General features: G+C 37.4%; 1 protein-coding gene and 1 long non-coding RNA gene across 6 annotated transcripts in view; one reads left to right on the top strand and one right to left on the bottom strand.

The window, feature by feature from the left end:
• The window catches only part of CAMSAP2 (calmodulin regulated spectrin associated protein family member 2), a 118,552-nt gene that overhangs the window by 4,832 nt on the left and 95,849 nt on the right, over positions 1-17,871 (bottom strand). For 3 of the 5 annotated variants that reach the window (XM_032317065.1, XM_032317067.1, XM_032317069.1), the window contains 9 exons: positions 13,583-13,676; positions 11,841-11,934; positions 8,951-9,030; positions 8,600-8,669; positions 6,034-8,236; positions 3,091-3,227; positions 2,398-2,618; positions 1,090-1,189; positions 229-344 (listed from right to left, as the gene is read on the bottom strand). In XM_032317065.1, coding sequence (XP_032172956.1) covers positions 229-344; positions 1,090-1,189; positions 2,398-2,618; positions 3,091-3,227; positions 6,034-8,236; positions 8,600-8,669; positions 8,951-9,030; positions 11,841-11,934; positions 13,583-13,676 — 3,115 coding nt within the window. The remainder of the gene's footprint in view (positions 1-228; positions 345-1,089; positions 1,190-2,397; positions 2,619-3,090; positions 3,228-6,033; positions 8,237-8,599; positions 8,670-8,950; positions 9,031-11,840; positions 11,935-13,582; positions 13,677-17,871) is intronic. The other 2 variants (XM_032317066.1, XM_032317068.1) reach the window with 1 other exon arrangement.
• LOC116575692 lies at positions 9,037-13,659 on the top strand. Its single transcript, XR_004279917.1, has 3 exons — positions 9,037-9,316; positions 11,814-11,965; positions 13,570-13,659. It is a non-coding gene; the product is annotated as an uncharacterized LOC116575692 (long non-coding RNA).

The following is a 17,871-nucleotide window of genomic DNA, read 5'->3' as shown; positions in this document are numbered from 1 at the left end:
TTAGAAACTGATCTCAGTTCACCTGGGACAAGTAACTACCTCCCTAAGTGCAACCGTTTCACTGAAACTGACCTCCCTGTAAGGGACCATCTGTATTCAGTGTTCCTGTACAGATTCCCCGGTGTCTAGACCAAGAGAAGAGCCCATAACACTTTCATTAGATTAGCCTGTATTTGTTCTCATGACTGTGTTAAATTAAAACATCTCCCTAAAAATATGGACCCTGACCTGTGTATTCTGTTCCAGAAGCCACTGAAGAAGTTGTTGATGCATTTTCCCAGTCCTTCTCCCCATTTCGACTGCCGCAACGACTTGGAGACAAGAAGCCTTCTACAGACTCGGATCTAAATGGTAAATAAAGTATTTTTTAAGTTTCAAACAGAAGAATACTTGGGGGTCAGAAGGGATATTTGTTAAAGTACCAACCAAAATCAACCTAGAAGCTTAAAAAATCAAAAGACGGTTTAACTGCCTTATTCAAGCTGTACAACCACGTGCCTGGACACCACGGGCACTCCTTACCTACTTGCTCACTGAAAGGATGAATGTTTTTCTATATGAAAACTGGCCATTACTGCAACAGGATGTTGATGCAAAAATCAGAACTCAAAACTCATGACTGTCACTACATACATTCTCTTTCCACATGGGTATTACAGCGTGATGTAAGGAAATAGGGCTTTCAGTTTCTAATCTACATCTGAGAGAGACAGTAAAGAAGGGATCTTTCCCAAGTTAGGCAGCCTACTTGGGAATTATTCTAGGAGAAAAAAGTAGAGAGGCTGGCACTTATATAGATGACGTGCTATATCTGCACACTATGATTTTACCAAAACCGTATCAGCAATTACTGTTAATGTTTCATATTTTATAAAAAGTACCTTATCAATGTCAGTAACCCTAAAACCTTAAAAGATAAAAAGTCAAATATGAATATCCTCTTTTTATTTAAATTTATTTAAACAGAAACACAAACAGTTTCGGTCAGCAAAACTATAAAAATTTGTGTTATGATTCATTCATTATAAAATACAAGATAATTGTTGGAAACATTATTTTCTGTGAAAAATATTCACGTTATGGATTTACCTTGGTGTCCTCTTGCCTGAATGCACACTCTCGTTATCACCTGTGTTCAGTGATGCCAAAGAAAGGCTAGAGACTGAAAAAACACGATAAATTCGTGATCCTGAATGAAAACAAAATTAGAAATTTAAAAGGAGCAACTAGAAAAGAGTCTGTTCATTAGATAACACCAGCATATGAAAACTGAGCTTCCGTAGTTTTTTCTTACTTTTAATATAAACAATATGCTTGCATGCATATATGCACAATTTATCTAAAATTAGCAGTGGTACCTACTTTTAAGAAATAATGATAAAACTAATTGCTGTTAGGATTTATTCCAAAAGGAAAGTGGTAATATGAGACACTGATATTATAACTGTAAGAAAAAAGTTAACAAAAGAAGTTAAGAATAAAATATAGTTAGGGATATCCAGTTCCTACGTGGGAAATTAATTTACTAATTTTAGCCAGTACTGGGTATCAAAAAATTTTGTTGGCTAGAAAAGGCAGAGTTCTCTTTAAACGGTCAATGTTATATTATTTTTTTCTCAGTTTTAGAGTTAACTATGGGAATTCTCTAAAACTTCCCACAGGGTTTAGTTTTAATAAAATATATATATTTTTAAAAGTGAATATGTGTGCTAAATTTTAGAATACATTCTCTCAACTCCAAAAATTATAGATTTTGGATGTTTGACCATTTCTGTCTTAAAGAAGGGATTCATGGGGGCACCTGGGTGGCTCAGTGGGCTAAAGCCTCTGACTTCGGCTCAGGTCATGATCCCAGGGTCCTGGGATTGAGCCCTGGGTCGGGCTCTCTGCTTAGCAGGGAGCCTGCTTCCCCCTCTCTCTGTCTCTGCCTGCCTCTCTGTCTACTTGTGGCCTCTGTCTGTTAAATAAATAAATAAATAATCTTAAAAAAAAAAAAAAAAAAAGTGGGGGGGATTCATGAACTCTTGCTTCTATATTCCTTATTATACCAATGTGTTTCTTATGTATTTCTGTGCACACAGTGTTTATCCTTAAATGGAAGTATGGAAAGGGTACTAGCAATTCCGAGAGATTATACCCGAGGGCAGAGTCCCTGACAGGTTAGGATGCATTCTGGATGCTTCAGCACTCACACTGGCTCTACTGAATATATGCATGCACACATAACACAGAAGTCATAAACAAACCTACATTTGCTCATTTTGGTTTTCCAAATTAGGAGCATGCACCAACTCAAATTGTGGATCCAATTTAGCATACCAAAGCACAGTCGAGTTAGTATGACAAACCAGGCTGGTGTTTTTTTATGAACAGACTCTTCAAAATAAGCTGTGTTACCTGGAGGACCTTTTATTGGTGTTTTGGGAGACTCGATATGATCTCTGTGAATAGATTTTGGGCGCTGTTTTTTTTGTTTTGCTATTTGAGGACGGGGTTTAATTACTGTATCCATGTCTTCCATTAGTTTCAGCTGTTTTCGCCTCATATACTCCTGTCTGATAAATTCTCTGCGCGCTCTCTCATCTTCCTTCTTCTGACGCTCTTCCTCAGTTTTACGCCTGGGAAACCAAATGGTTGAATTTCTTACTCTGCACACTAAAGAAACCAGATACTGGGAGTATGGCTTTGATGAGAGAAGGGAAAATTATTACGTTTCAGCACCTTGGGAAAAAATGGTTTAAAATTCGCTTGAGATAATTTAGATCATTAAAATATACATAAACATACCGTTAGTAAATGATTGCTTTTTAAAAATATGTTTATGTGTAAAAACCCGTGAAGTTATCTTAAATTAATGTTTCTGGAGAACATTACTTTGAAATGCCTCAAACTCAGGATAAAAATGTATAAGCAATCAATAATTTGGGAAAATAAAGCAACTTGTACAAGCACCAGAAATCAGCATTATGTCAGTGTCTCCAGACGCTGCAAACATCTGAACAAGCTGGTGGGGGCCCTGAGGAAGCAGAGCCTCCAGCACTGCCGCCCGGCAGCTCCCGGAGCCAGGGCCCGCATGGCCAGAGTCTTTACCTCGTTTCCTCTTTCTTATGTTCCATCTCTGCTTCCAGCTGCTGTTTCCGAAGCTGAGTCTCCTTCTCCCTCCGCAGTCGTTTCTCCAGCAAAGCTGCTCGTTTCATTGCCATATCATTCTCTGCTTTTTGATCATCCTAAGCATGGATTTCATGGAAAAACGTGAAATGTTGTGCTCACCAGTACTCTCATTTTCAGTTGTGGTCACATTGTCTAGTCATTCTTATTCCAACCCCACCCTATGCGGACATGTTCCAGAAATGAAGAAGGAAGAAGTGAATCAGGGGCGCCTCGGTGGGTCAGTTGGTTAAGCAGCTGCCTTGGGATCAGGTCACTAAGTGGGGAGTCTGCCTGTCCTTCTGACCCACCCCCCTCTCATGCTCGCTCGCTCTCATAAAGCGGTAACAGTTCTATCAACTACCAAATGACACTTAAACTTACTTAATTACATGTTTCAAAACCTAGGAAGTTTGCAAAGAACAACCATAAAAAGAAAATTTTTAAAAAAGCAGCGGTTTTTCTGGACCCTAATAAATAACTTAAAAGTAGGGAGTTTTGGGCGCCTGGGTGGCTCAGTGGGTTAAGCCTCTGCTTTCAGCTCAGGTCATGATCTCAGGGTCCTGGGATCGAGCCCCACATTGGGCTCTCTGCTTGGCGGGGAGCCTGCTTCCCCCTTTCTCTCTGCCTGCCTCTCTGCCTACTTGTGATCTCTCTCTCTTTGTCAAATATATAAATAAAATCTTAAAAAAAAAAAAAAGTAGGGAGTTTTCTCTTAGTTTTAAAAATTGCGTTCAATGGGGTGCCTGGATGGCTCAGTGTTGGTTAAAGCCTCTGCCTTCGGCTCAGGTCCTGATCTGAGCCCCGCATCGGGCTCTCTGCTCAGTGGGGAGCCTGCTTCCTCCTCTCTCTCTCTGACTGCCTCTCTGCCTACTTGTGATATGTCTGTCAAATAAATAAATAAAAATCTTTAAAAAAATTTTAAAAAATTGCATTCAAACTAGGGCACTGAGCTGGCTCTGTCAGAGAAGCAGGCAACTCTTGTCTTAGCGTTGTGAATTTGAACCCCACGCTGGGTGTGGAGATTACTTAAAAATAAAATCTTTTTAAAAATTGCATTAAAATTGTATTTAATATACATGCTCAATAAGGGAAATTCAAGTGAAGGTATCCAGAAATTAGCTCTATGGTTAAATAGCACATAAACCACTGCCATGTGACAGAACGGACACCAAGGTACAGATGTGTGCCCTGTTTCACCCTGAAGGATTCTCTCCCTTCCGTTTGCCCTTCTCTGCAAGGAACAGGGGTACCTGGGGTCTCTAAAATTAGTAAACTGTATCTATTCTTGTTTACAGTAGTATTCTATTAAAAATTAGTCAGTTTACATGGTTAAGAAACAAAATATGACTTACATTAAAATTTCTCAACTCTAAAAGGGTCTAACAGGCAATCACCCTCAGATCAACTTTAATTTACAAATTTCCAACATTAAATGACCAAAAGTAAAACTAGTGATTGTAATCACGTCAATGTTCTTGGGTTCTTATTCCTGTAAGACTGTTGTTTCAATTTAAAATCTTAAATTATAAACATAAAATCTTATAAATTATATTTATAAATTACAAATAAATTGTAAATTATAAATTAAATTATAAGTGATAAAGGCTATTGAGTACTGCCTTTTTTCCTCTGTATTCAAAATTGTGGAGCTAGACAGGATCAGAGATGATCTTACTTTAGTTCCTTAATTAAAAAAGAAACATGAGTAATAGATACACATGTTTCTGATTATTAAAAAAAATTCTTTCCTATAGGTAATCTGGAAAATACAGGAAAACATAAAGATGAAGAAAATGGATAATTAGAAAAATTTAAAAATATTAAGCTTTTTGTGTTTTTCTAGTACCTATAATAAATTTTAAGAGCTTGACCACCAAGAGGTGATATTGTTCAGTATTTGTGTTGGCTGGCTACAGTATCCAATATCAATATTGCGATTAGGAGTCCTATGCTAGACATTTATCCAGTGCTTTCAAAGGAGCTATTTCTGTTCAAACTACATATGTTATTTTTAAATGTTTCACCTTACCAGATTATCTGGTCAATTTTTTTTAAAGATTTTTTTAAAAGATTTTTATTTTTATTTATCTGTCAGAACAAGCAGGGGGAGCAGCAGGCAGAGGGAGAAGGCGGCTCCCCACTAAGCAGTGAGCCAGATGCAGGACTCGATTCCAGGACCCAGGAATCATGGCCTGAGCCGAAGGCAGAAGCTTAACCAACTGAGCCACCCAGGCATCCCTTAAAACTTTTTTCAAGAAACAAAACATACAAGGAGAGAAAATTTTAAAAAACCTAAAATATACTTGTTTACAATGCAAATTATGTGCTTTTTACAAACTGACAGCTCTTTGAAGAGATCCAAATAGCTTCACATTTTTTATTTTATTTTTTATTTTTATTTTTATTTTTTTTAAAGATTTTATTTATTTATTTGACAGAGAGAGAGATCACAAGTAGGCGGAGAGTCAGGCAGAGAGAGAGAGAGAGAGAGAGAAGCAGGCTCCCGCTGAGCAAAGAGCCCGATGCGGGGCTCGATCCCAGGACACTGAGATCATGACCTGAGCCAAAGGCAGCGGCTTAATCCACTGAGCCACCCAGGCGCCCCAAGCTTCACATTTTTTAAAAGGCTTTTATAAAAGCAAGGAAGAGAGGCAGAGGAGTAAGAACAGCATATCTAAACATGTACCACGACCTTGGTGAAGGGAAGACTGTTCAGTGTGCTTGGATGTTAGTACAGTCCATCAAGGGGAGCCCCTAATGTACTTCAGGGTTAGTGGCAGGCTTGTAACAAAAGGGACTACTACTAAAAGAGGCAAGCACATTGGCTAAAACCAAACCCATTGAATGATGATGCCCCCAAACAATGAAGATTATTATTATTACCTTAAAGAAGAATCCACAGCATACTTTCTGGTCATCATCAAACTGTTCTTTATCACTTTCTCCATCGTATTTTTCAACAGCTACATCAGCCTTTTCAGGAGGTTTCAAATCTGAGAGGGAAACTTCAATCAGATTAACATTTTTAGGAGCAGCCGGAGGGAAGACAGGTTTAGGAGGAGGCTCTGCAGGCTGGTTCAGCTGGTCCTCATTTGGCGTAAGTCGGACGGTCTCCGTGATGGGCTGGGACAGGACTTCAGAAACCGTTGACTCAAGAGGCTTAAGCTCCTTTTCTTCCAGGTTATGCACATGCTGCCCTGCGGGCCCTTTGGATTCCAGTTCCTCCTTTTTAATTTCTTCCTTAGGTTTGGATTCCTTTAACTGAGGCTCTCCGTCATCCCCAAAACATACAAATGACCGAGTCTGAATAGGAACTTGACTTGGTGAAAACCTCCGTAACCGAGGAAGACTATCCACAGACCGAGGGGGAGTCAGGGTTCGATTCAAAGGCGTTATTTTTAATTCATTTGGCCTAGGAGTCCTCTGATTTTTAACAGAAAAAGATGTGCTCTTCCTGTTGGAAGACTGTGGGGAAGGATGGGTAGGGCGGGGGCTGTCTGACGAGAAGGGCGCAATGGCTGACGACAGGCCTGCCTGCCGGGAAGGTTTAAAGTCTCGGATCTGTTTTTGTGGAGAGGGCTGAGGAGGTGAAATCACCCAGGACTGCTGCTCCCTCATCTGCATCAACATCTCCTGCTGAAGTGACAAGCGCTGCATTTCTTGTTGTAGAAAATGGAGAGATGAATTTAACTTCTCAATGGACTTGGTATATTCTAAGATCTCTCCCTCGTTTAAAGTGTCCTCCGAGGGGCTTGCCAGGTTCCATTGCTTCTCTGGGTCAACAGGTGTGGTTGGAGACTTCAGCCATTTGGCCTGAGGGTTCTCCAGGCTTTCCTTCAGATCTGCCAGAGACTTACTCCTCTGTCCGTTCGCCTTCTGGGAATCCTTTTCTTTGGCTCGATCGGTGTACACTTTCTCATCTTCTGCCCCGGCTGCTTCCTCCCGAAGAGGGGAAATGCCGTCCCCTCTCTTTTTCACCACCGTAAGAAATGCCGTCCTTCCCATCTTCTGCCTCTGCTTAGTGAAAGCCGCCTCCATCTTCTTCTTCTGGGCTTCTATCGCACGCCTCTTTTCTTCCAATTTCATCCTTAAATGCACCATTTCAGAGGCCAACAGCTGGGTGGTGTCCCGGCCTTGTGGAAGGCCTGCTTCTTCTGGAATTTGTCCCCAAGCAACCACGTGTGGAATATTAAGTTCAGAACCTTCTGGTGTAGTTTTCTGAGAACTGCTCCCACTACTTTTCCCATCAGTATGATTCAGTTTCCTGAATTTCTGTTCGGCAAAGCTGGTCATTTTAACTCCGGAACTAGAAGAAGCACTGCTACCTGGCTGGGACTTGGTACTTACAGTACTTGGACAAGGACTCAAAGCGTCTCTGGGGTTGCTGGTTCGAATATCATAATCCTGAAGAAATTTGGAAGCATCATCCATGTCAGAGTCTAAGCTTACAGTATAATCTCTCAAAGAAGAATCTTCATCCATAGTTTCGGGGATGTCTTCTGAAGGAACATGAATTCCAGTGTCTACTTCAGTATTGTCAGTTATGGGACTCAAGGCACCTTTTGTATCAGTTATGTTATCAGGACTAGACTGATTTAGCTTGATGTTTGAATTTAGGATACTCATTTCCTGGTTATGAAGAAAGAAGCCATTAGCAATGTGGTCTGGCTGAGATGTATGGGGAGATTTTTCAGTATCATGAATTATTTGTAATGCTTCTTCAATGCTTGGTGTCTCAATCTGATTGCCAAACTCATCTAGAAGTACTCTATTTTGTAAAGCTCCATTTGGAAGCTTATAATGAATATTCTCGTTGGAATTCAGTTCATTTGTATTAAGGGGTGTGTACGACTTGAGGCCACTGTGAGAGTCTATATTAAGCTCTTCTTCAATGCTTTCTGCTTCCTCTTCTCCATTTACTGGCTTAAAGGACAAATTTTTCCTAATATTTTTAGATACACGATTATTGTTCAATGTAAGTCCTTCATTACTAATAGAGCGAGTGATTCCTCGGTTTGGAGTGGATTTATGTACAGTATGTTCTTTATCAAAAGAAATATCAAATGAAACTCCATGCACCGATGATCTAAAAAAACATTCGAAGAGAAAATCCTTAAACACGCCCAGAAAAGAAATGATCTGTAACAATTATTTAAATTTGTATTTCCTTTCTTTTCCCATTTTACTCAAGGTAAGCACAGGGCTACTGGGCTACCTTTAACATTTAGCCCCTTTGAACGCTCAGTCATCTGCCTACATTGCCCTTTTCAAAGTGAGGTACTAATTGCAACTTGGCTATCAACAAAATAGAATTAGCATTTCTTTCTCTTTTTTTAATTACTTTAGTATAGTTGACAATGTTATACTAGTTAAGGTGTACAATACAGCAATTCAATAAACAGCATTTATTGATAATGTGAATATACTAAAAATAATTCCCTTTGTTTACCTTTTCTCTTTGGGCCATGTCCCTATGAAACCATCAACATAGGACATAGATGAAGACCTCCTAATTCCTCCTTCAAATGTGAAAAAGAAACAGTCATTGAAAGTATATAAAAAAATTTTAACTTACAGCTTAACAGATTTCAAATATTTTAGGAGTCATTAAGAGCATTAAAAAGTAGGTATATATGGAGAAACAGAGATAATTCTATTAAGAAAGACAAGCACAGAGAAATCAATCAACCTTTTAGTGTCTATACAATACTTTTCAAAGAAAAAAAAAACCCTGCATATTTTTATTTATATTTATTCTCAATCATTTCCCAGTTAACCTAGGTTTTTTCAAAAATATTACCTGAAGCTGAAGAATGAGCTTGGGGGCGTGAATGTCTAGAAGGCAAATGATGAGAGTGCATAAAGGCAGCTCCTTCCCCACTGCAAGGTAAAATAAAAACATTTTAATACGTTTTTCTTTAATATAAACTTTATACAGAATGGCTGAAATTAGAAACATTATCACCTCTGACTCTATGAGTATATGTATCTTTATGTATTTTATGTCTTTTAGTCAAAAGGCCTGAAATATTTTCATACACATCTCAGCGTCCTTGTGAGATAAGATATGGCATATTATTTTCATTTTATAAATAGAAAAATTGAGAAATGAATAAGTTAAGTGAAAGTCATCAGCTGGAAATACTTAAATCACCAGAAACTACAGGTAAAATAAACCCTTGTAAAAGATCCTGATAGCTTTCCTGCTCCCAGACCTGTGTCTATACATCTCTAATAGTTACATCAAAGTTAATATTAATATATTGAGCTGCACCTTAAAGACCTCAATGCCTATAACGATGTGAAGCTTTCCTATTTCTTAATTCCACCCCATTCAAATTAATGCAAGGGATTGGGTAGTCTGTTTCTCAAATTATCATGACATTTGGTCTGAACTTAATTTTTCTCCAACTTTCAAGTCTGTTGCAGCCTAACTTATAGTCAAGTGCAGAAGTTACACATCCCCACCCCCAATCAGTTGAGCATAAACTGGGGAACAGGAGTATGTAGTGACTTTTGTAGTCCCCCTACAGATCACATTATCTTTTGGCTACTGTAAACTGAGAACATGAACAAGTCAACCAAAAGATTCAAATGAAACAATAATCTTCTGTTCTTACTATTTAATAAAAGCTTAACCAGTGAGCTTTTCTAAAGGCAACAATACCTGAAGAACTTGCATAACCTTGTTGTCTCCAAAGCAAATGCTTATCTGCTTCCATGTGCCTTTCCCCCCTAAACTGCTCATATTTTCAGAAGACTGTCAGGGAGTACTCACCTGCCCCCATCATGTCTGTTTATGTTAACCCTCCCTCTAAAATCACTGCCTCTGTTCTACTCTCCCATTATAGCTCGGAGAGGAGGCTAATCCTGAATCACAAGTTAATAATAAAGATATATTCACTTTTCTCCCGATAATGGCTAAAGTGTTTTAAAATCCTATTAATTGCCACACTTTTACATTTGCATAGAAAATTTTGATCTGGTGTAACTGCTGAGTAGGTTAGTAGTCAAGTATGTGGATTAGCTGCTACAAATGTTTCTTGCTTTGCCTGTCTTCTTCATTTGTTTTCCCCTCATAACTTCATTAGTTAGGGACACTCACATTTGTACATGTGACTACAGTTTTCTCAGTAAGAGTGGAAGCTTTTGACTCCTTCCTGGAAAGTTCTACAGTGAGAGAACTCCAGTGGACCACATGGAGACTTACAGAAATGGGAGGATTAGTAGGATCCTAGAATGACAGCTACACAGTGTCTCTTCAAGGAAAAGAATTTAGACATCCATCTGCTAGGAAAAATGAGTAAGAGCAGCCACTGAAATATCTGAGAAACAGAAAAGAGAGGAGGCTTCCAGAGGGCCTGAAGACATTTTCCAGTGTCAGAAATGTGAAGAGTGTCCAACTAAGGTTCCTAGAAACATTAACTGTGGGATGATCTAGCCTTGAAACAAAAAGTTTCAGAGGTTTTAAAGATTTACTAGTACAGTAGTCATAACCTAGACTACTGAATGTTTTCTAAGTTTTCAAGGAAGGAAATGTCACTATGTAATCAACCCAGGAAAACACCAAGAAAATTAATATAGAAAAAAGTTTCCCATGGGAAAAAATACAGAGAAGCTCCTAGATCAGCAATATCCCAACTTAATCTCTTTTTGTAAAATCTGAGGCATAGATACAGAATAGAAAAGTTAATGGAAGTAGTTAAGAAAAGCCACAGTAATAAACCAGAGGGTAATCAGTAGGAAGTACTTTACAGACATCAGCCAGTCCAGAGGTGAGAAGCCCTACAAAGGCAGTGAGAGTACCGTAAGGGTTCTGTCAGTGTTCCAGTTTCACACCCATTAGCACCCACTTGAGAGAGAAAATTCTTCAATGTGTGAGGTAGGTGACAGCTCAGAACAAGTTCCTATTTTTATGTTAAGCCAAGAATTCATAAAGAAAGTACTTTGAGTTGCCTATTCAACAATTTAAAAATGTATTTTTAATGGATCTGCTTGGATTTCTAAAACGCCACAAAATACAACAATTTTAAACTTAAAAAAAAAAAAACCAGATAAATTAGGGAGTCCAAAGTCAATATAAATTTTAGGTTCTAATAAATATACCTAAAATGCTACTTACAGGATCTGCTGAAAAACATTTTTAAACAAACTAATGGGTCTATCATATGTTTGGGTCAGAAGTCAGGATTAACCTGATACTAAATTTTTATTTTCAGTTCAGTTCCTGATATTAAGAACTAAAGCATCACATATAAAGATTCAGTATTACAATAAACATTCTATTGTGATCTCTGGTTAGCTACAGTAACCAGAAAATAAAATAGCAGGTTCCCCTCAAACGTTGAGGTTTACCTCAAAGATTAAAAAAATTAAAAAAAATTAAAAACCCAGATAGAAATTTAAAATTCCCCCCACCCTATCATTTAAGCAATTCTCAATGACAAACAAGTTCTACAGCAAAAGTTTGATTTTAAGCTGATTATCTGAACCTCAGAACATATTCTCCCACTTTTGAGTATGATTCATAAAAGCCTATGTATGAAACATTGTTTCTGTGTAAATTCAATGACATTTATGTTAAAACAAGCTGTAATACTGTAAGCTAGTTAAAAACTAATGACATTTTATTTTGATTTTATTAACAAATGGGATGGAAACAGTGAAAATGAAGTCATTCTGGACTCTACCTTGAAGTGAAGTCAGAACTACACGAACTATCCAAGATGTTTGTTTTGGCCGCATTCAAGACTGGAATTGAAGGCATATCGTTCACAGGTTCAGCTACAATAGAAGATGCAAGCCTCAAAATGATGTATTTAGCATGTTTCAACCATTTCAAGAATTTCCATTTTCCTTTATTATAGCATATTCAAAATTTTCTTCTTTAATTTTCAAAGGGAAAATTTAAAATTCTTCTTGAAGTTCTGGTTGAAAAAATTCACCTGATTAAGGCTAATTAGGGGGAAGGTTAAGGGGGAAGCCTAACATAAACATAGATATTTAAAAATAAATCTGAATGTCTGATTTTGCTAAAGCTTTCACGGAACTTCAGTAACATGGTAATTTTTGTTTCTTTATGAAATAATTGATATTTTGGTAATCAATTAAGAAAGAATTTCACTGGTCAGTAATTAACACTCCCCCCCCCCCCCCCCCCCCGTAGAGTTCTTATTTTTGTAAATAACTCTGGGGAAGACTCCATTTACATTTTGCCTTTGAGACCTAATGTAATAGCTGTTGAATATTTTGAATAGTGGGTTTCACAGATAAAAATCACAGAACACAATGTAAGTGAAAATTCTATATTAATTGTAAAAAGTTGTACAAATATGGTTTATGATAATTACTGAAGACACCTGACTTTATTACATGGCCTTAGGGAAGGATCTTAACTTCTTTGTAGGTATACTTTGATACACAATGGTTCAATAATCAGAATTTGCCCTAAGCAGTTTAGAAATTGAACAGATGAAATACTCTTTATTACATAGTTCACAGAATTTTGCCTGAGATACAGTGGGCACACTGGAAGCAAGCTCATTCTACTCACTACAGTGACATGCCTTTCCCTTGACTATATATTTTTCCCCCCTTCCTGATCTTTTTCTTTAATTTTTTGTTTTGTTTTGTTTTGTGAGGGCGAGGAGATAGAAGAGAAATAAGGGTAATGGTGAGGAACAATACAAAAATCTGGAGCCAAGAAGAGCAGCTAAGTGGCTGGGATGCACAATAACTGTGTTTTTGTTTCACAGGACAGCCATTGGCAGCAGAAGGAGGGGTCCTGTAGTTATGCTGGAAGAAAAGTTCTTTAGTGGAGCTAAACTTGTATTTATAATCCTTTTCCCCCAATAGAAATAAACCTCTCATTTCATGATGGAAGCCAAAGGAAAATTTGCTTTAGAGAAAAAACAGGAAGATTTTTTGTTCTTTATTTCTAGGGATCTTTACGGTAACCCCTTCGTTTTGTAATTTAGTTTTCTTATTATGTGCAATCAATAAATCATGCTATGTAATGATCATAAAACATACCAGGCTTAAAAATATGTATATAAACCTTTTTATGGTTTAAAGGTAAATTCAAATTGTAGATTAAAGCCATGCCATCATTTAAATGGAATCTGGGTAACAATATTAAAAACACAGCATCTAACAGGGAATAAAAGCTAGAGATGGGGGTAAGAGAGGCAAAAAGAAGAAAGCAGGCAAGGAGTTGAAGCTAAAAATTCCACAACATAAAGCTTCAAATTCAAAGCTGTTCTCTCCTATATCATCCGTCTCACAGACAACTTAGTAGCTTTAAATATTAAAATACTCAGAATTTATAAGGCTAACGGCTGTTTTATAACAATAATAAGATTCCCTCAAACAGAATAACCAGGGGAGATTAGGTAAACTCTCCATTTTCCTTGTTTCCAGGAACACCTACTACCTCCTTGTGGACGAACGACACGAGGCTGCACAAACGAGGGCTTCACAACTTCGAACCACCAGAAGAGCTCAGCCATGAACACCAAATAATTACTCTACGTAAGAGAGTTAAGAAAAAGAGAAAAGTCAGGTAAGACTTGACCAGAAAGTAATGACAAATACAATTTTTTTTGGTTTTACCTATTAAAACATAGGTTTAAATCTCATTCCTTCATCATTGGAGTGTTTCTACTCTAGGCTATTAAATCTGGGATATAATATTCATGCTTATAGGTAAAATTTATAACAGCCATTCAAAACTTCTTTCCTGCTTTTCTCTATATATCCAGAACAGTAGTCCAATTTATGTGGCAGGCATAGGTACTTCTAACCAGAGAACCTGAGATTATGTATAAGGCACTCTTCATCCAAAGTCAATACAAACAACTTAAATAGCCTATGACACTCTGAAGAGTGGCTATCATTTAAAAAAAAAAAAAAAAAAAAAAAAGCTCTTTCCAGATTCCTAGAAATTTCTCCAAAACTTAATCAGGTATCTAATCTACAAGCTTGATGATGCTAGCCTCAACCAGGCATGAAATAACCAAAAGACTAGATCATTATGGCTAATTATTAATAATATTGAAATGTATATACAGAAACATTATACAATATGTCAACCTAACTTTGAAAAGTTATTAGTAAGTTAACAAAGTCATTTGCCTTTTATGATTTATATTTGAAAATGTGAGTAATTTTTAAAATAGTTTAAAATTATAAGAAAAGACTGAGGGTCCTCAAAAGCACATTTCCAAGACAAGATTATATTTTAGGATGCATACATCATAAAAGTTATAAGCATGAAGAATTACCATAATTGTAGGCATCTAGCAAGTTTAAAAATTAGCACTATACAAAGTCTGTTTTATAATTACTTAAAATAATATGCCTTTAAATTCGGCATCAATAAAATTATCAAATTAGTATTTAATAAGTGAGGTTTTATTTCATATTAAATTTTAGTTTTCAAAACTATCATTGGAAAGATGGGTGTTTTCCAATGCCATGCCTTCCTCCTACCTGTTTTTTTATTTTTTTTAAGATTTATCTATTTATTTTAGAGAAAGTGAGCCAGGAGTGGGGGGAGGGCGGAGGGAAAGAATCTCAAACTGACTCCTTGCTGAATGAGAAGCCGGCCCAGGGGCTTGATTTCACAATCCTGAGATCATGAATGATCTGAGCCAAAATCAAGAGCTGAGCCATCCAGGTACCCCAGTTCTACCTGTTGATTATGAATAATCCTCAAAGCTCTATACACTCTCATTTAGAGTTCATGTACTCTGTTTTCTCATATTTAAGCTGGTGACTTTCAAATATTTATATTTTACTTGATAGTTCCAGAAGGCTATTGTGTTTGTAGAAAGTGAAGGAAAGAGAAGAATCAAGGATAAGTCAGGTTTTTGTCTTCAGCAACTGGTAATACCATTTAATGAAACAGGAAAGACTGGGGTAAATAGGTAGTGGAAGGAATGCTGAGTTAATAGCTTTGAGATAGTCATTAGACATTTAAATGGACTTGTCAGATAGGTGTTTGTATGTAGGAGTCTAGACTGTTACAGAAGACAAGGCATAATGGTGAACAGAATTTGGTAGGTCTTCTAATTTCAGCATTTGCTTTTAACTATAAATTCCCAGAATACTCAAACATTTATAGACAATACACACTATTTTAAGCAGTTGTTGTAATTTGTGACTTTTTTTTTTAGAAAAAGTGAATGCTTACTATCCTAAATGCTGTGTTGGATTCCATCCGTGCTAACCTTCAGAAACTTTACATTCTTAATTATATGCTTTTCTCCTATATATTCTTCCCTTCAAATGAATCCTTCCTACTTAGCTTTTTAAAATGCTCAAATCTCTCGTATGAAAAACGAAATGAAACCTTCACTCAGTAAGTTTCTTCTCACTCCCACCTTCTTTACCTCTTCTTAAACTTCTCTGAGGCAGACCTATGCTAACAATCTCCTTTCAGCCTTCTGGCTCCCTAATCCACTCCAGTCTGGCATCCAGGCGCATCATTCCTCCAAAACAGCACTGGCTCAAGTCACCAGTGACTTATATTTGTTGCTAAATCAAACAGATTTTTCAGTCTCCATCTTACTTGACCTCCCAGCAGCATTGCTACTCCTGATGTCTCCCCTCACTGGAAACTGCCATTCACGCCCAACAGCTACCAAATGACTCCCAAATGTATTAACTGTACTTACATATGAAGTGGCCTAGAGAGCATTTTCTCTTGGATATCTCAAAGGCATCTCAAAGGCACCTCAAATGTCTGGAATTGAACTAGGGATCTTCCCCACAAATCTGACCTTATTCCAGTTTTACCTGAATGAATAGCATCACTCTCCCAGTGTGCACACCAGAAGCCTAGGAGACACCCTGATGCCTCCTATTTTCTCCCTCTCCCTATGCAGTTCATCACCAAAGCCTGCAAATTTTGCATCCTAAATATTTCTGGAATCCACCCACTTCTCTCCATCTTCATCATAATCACTCTGATTCAAACTGTTTTCAGCTCTCATTTAGAACACAATAGCTTTTTATTTGACTATTAGGCCAAACAAACTTTAGAAAATCCAACACCCCTCCCCCCACTTCCACTGGGAAACTGACTATAGGCTACAGAAGGGTAGAGGGTACAAGATTCAGTCTCTTTTTAATTTCTCCAGCTTCATTTAATACCACATTCTCCAGATTCCTCATTTTACCCATCAGATTATTAAGTCTGGAAGGACAAAGATCATGCTCATCATCATATCTTGAGGGTTTTTTAAATTATTTTTTTAAGATTTATTTATCAGAGAGAGAGGGTGAAGAGTGCATTAGCAGGGGCAGCAGCAGGCAGAGGGGAAGCAGGCTGCTCACTGAGCAGGAGTCCTGTTTGCTGGACTCAATCCCAGGACCCTGGGACCGTGACCTGAGCTGAAGGCAGACACTTAACTGACTGAGCCACCTAGGCATCCCATATATCTTCAGTTTTTAAAATAGTACATAATAAATGGCCAATACATACTTACTGAATGAACGTATAAATGAATGAATAAATACATAACAACAAAGATCAGTTGGCAAAATACCAAACTGTTGACAGGACAGGGAATATCTCTGGTAGAAAGATCATCATGATTTATAATTTTTCTTTATATTTATCTCCATCAGATAATTTCTAAACCCAAAGTATAACATTATATTTAAAGTATTGGCCCTAGGTTCCATTCTATTAGTATAGTTAACTGAAAGCTGTCTATATCTTTTGGAAAAACATTAACACTCAACTAAATTGTCAACTGACACATTAATATTTTAAGGACCTTAGTGTTTGATATCACTAAACATGAAAGAAATGGCAATCAAAACCACAATGAGATATCACCTCACACCTATTAGAATGGCTATCATCAAAAAGATAAGAGTAACCCTTGTACGTTGTTGGTGGGAATATTAACTAGTACAGCCACTGTGGAAAAGAGTATGGCAATTCTTCAAAAAATTAAAAATAGGACCACTATATAAGGGGTACTTGGGGGTTGGGGCCTCTGCCTTCAGCTCAGGTCATGATCCCAGTGTCCTGGGATCGAGCCCCATATCCGGCTCTCTGCTTAGCGGGGAGCCTGCTTCCTCCTCTCTCTCTGCCTGCCCCTCTGCCTACTTGTGATCTCTGTCTGTCAAATAAATAAATAAATAAATCTTAAAAAAATAATAATAATAAAAATAAAATAGGACTACTATATGGATCCAGCAATTCCACTTTTGAGTATTTATATGAAATAAATATAATTTATTATATTTATATTTATATTTGTATTTGTATTATCCTGAAAACAGGACTGAAGAGAAATCTGCATTTCTGTGTTCACTGCAGCATTATTCCCAATAGCCAAGATACATATGGAGACAGCCCACATGTCTGTCAATAGATGAATGGGTAGAGATGATGTGGTGCATATATACAGTGGAATATTATTCAGCCACGAGAAAGAAGGAAATCCTGCTATTTGCAACAACACTGATGGACCTTGAGGGCATTGTGCTAAGTAAAGTAAGTCAGACAGAGAAGACAAATTCTGTATGATTTCACTTATACATGGAATCTAAAAAAGCTGAACTTAAAGAAACAGAGTATAGAGTGAGTGGTATTCACCAGGGACTGGGAGGCTGAGGAAATGGGGAGATTTTGGTTAAGGGGTAAAAGCTTCCACTTATAAGTGGAACTATGATCTAATGATTATAGTTAACGAGATATGTATT

Source organism: Mustela erminea, chromosome 17, assembly GCF_009829155.1.
Source record: "Mustela erminea isolate mMusErm1 chromosome 17, mMusErm1.Pri, whole genome shotgun sequence".
Taxonomy (NCBI): Eukaryota; Metazoa; Chordata; class Mammalia; order Carnivora; family Mustelidae; genus Mustela; species Mustela erminea.
Note: the sequence above shows the minus strand (reverse complement) of the source record. Positions and strands in the feature narration are given on the sequence as shown.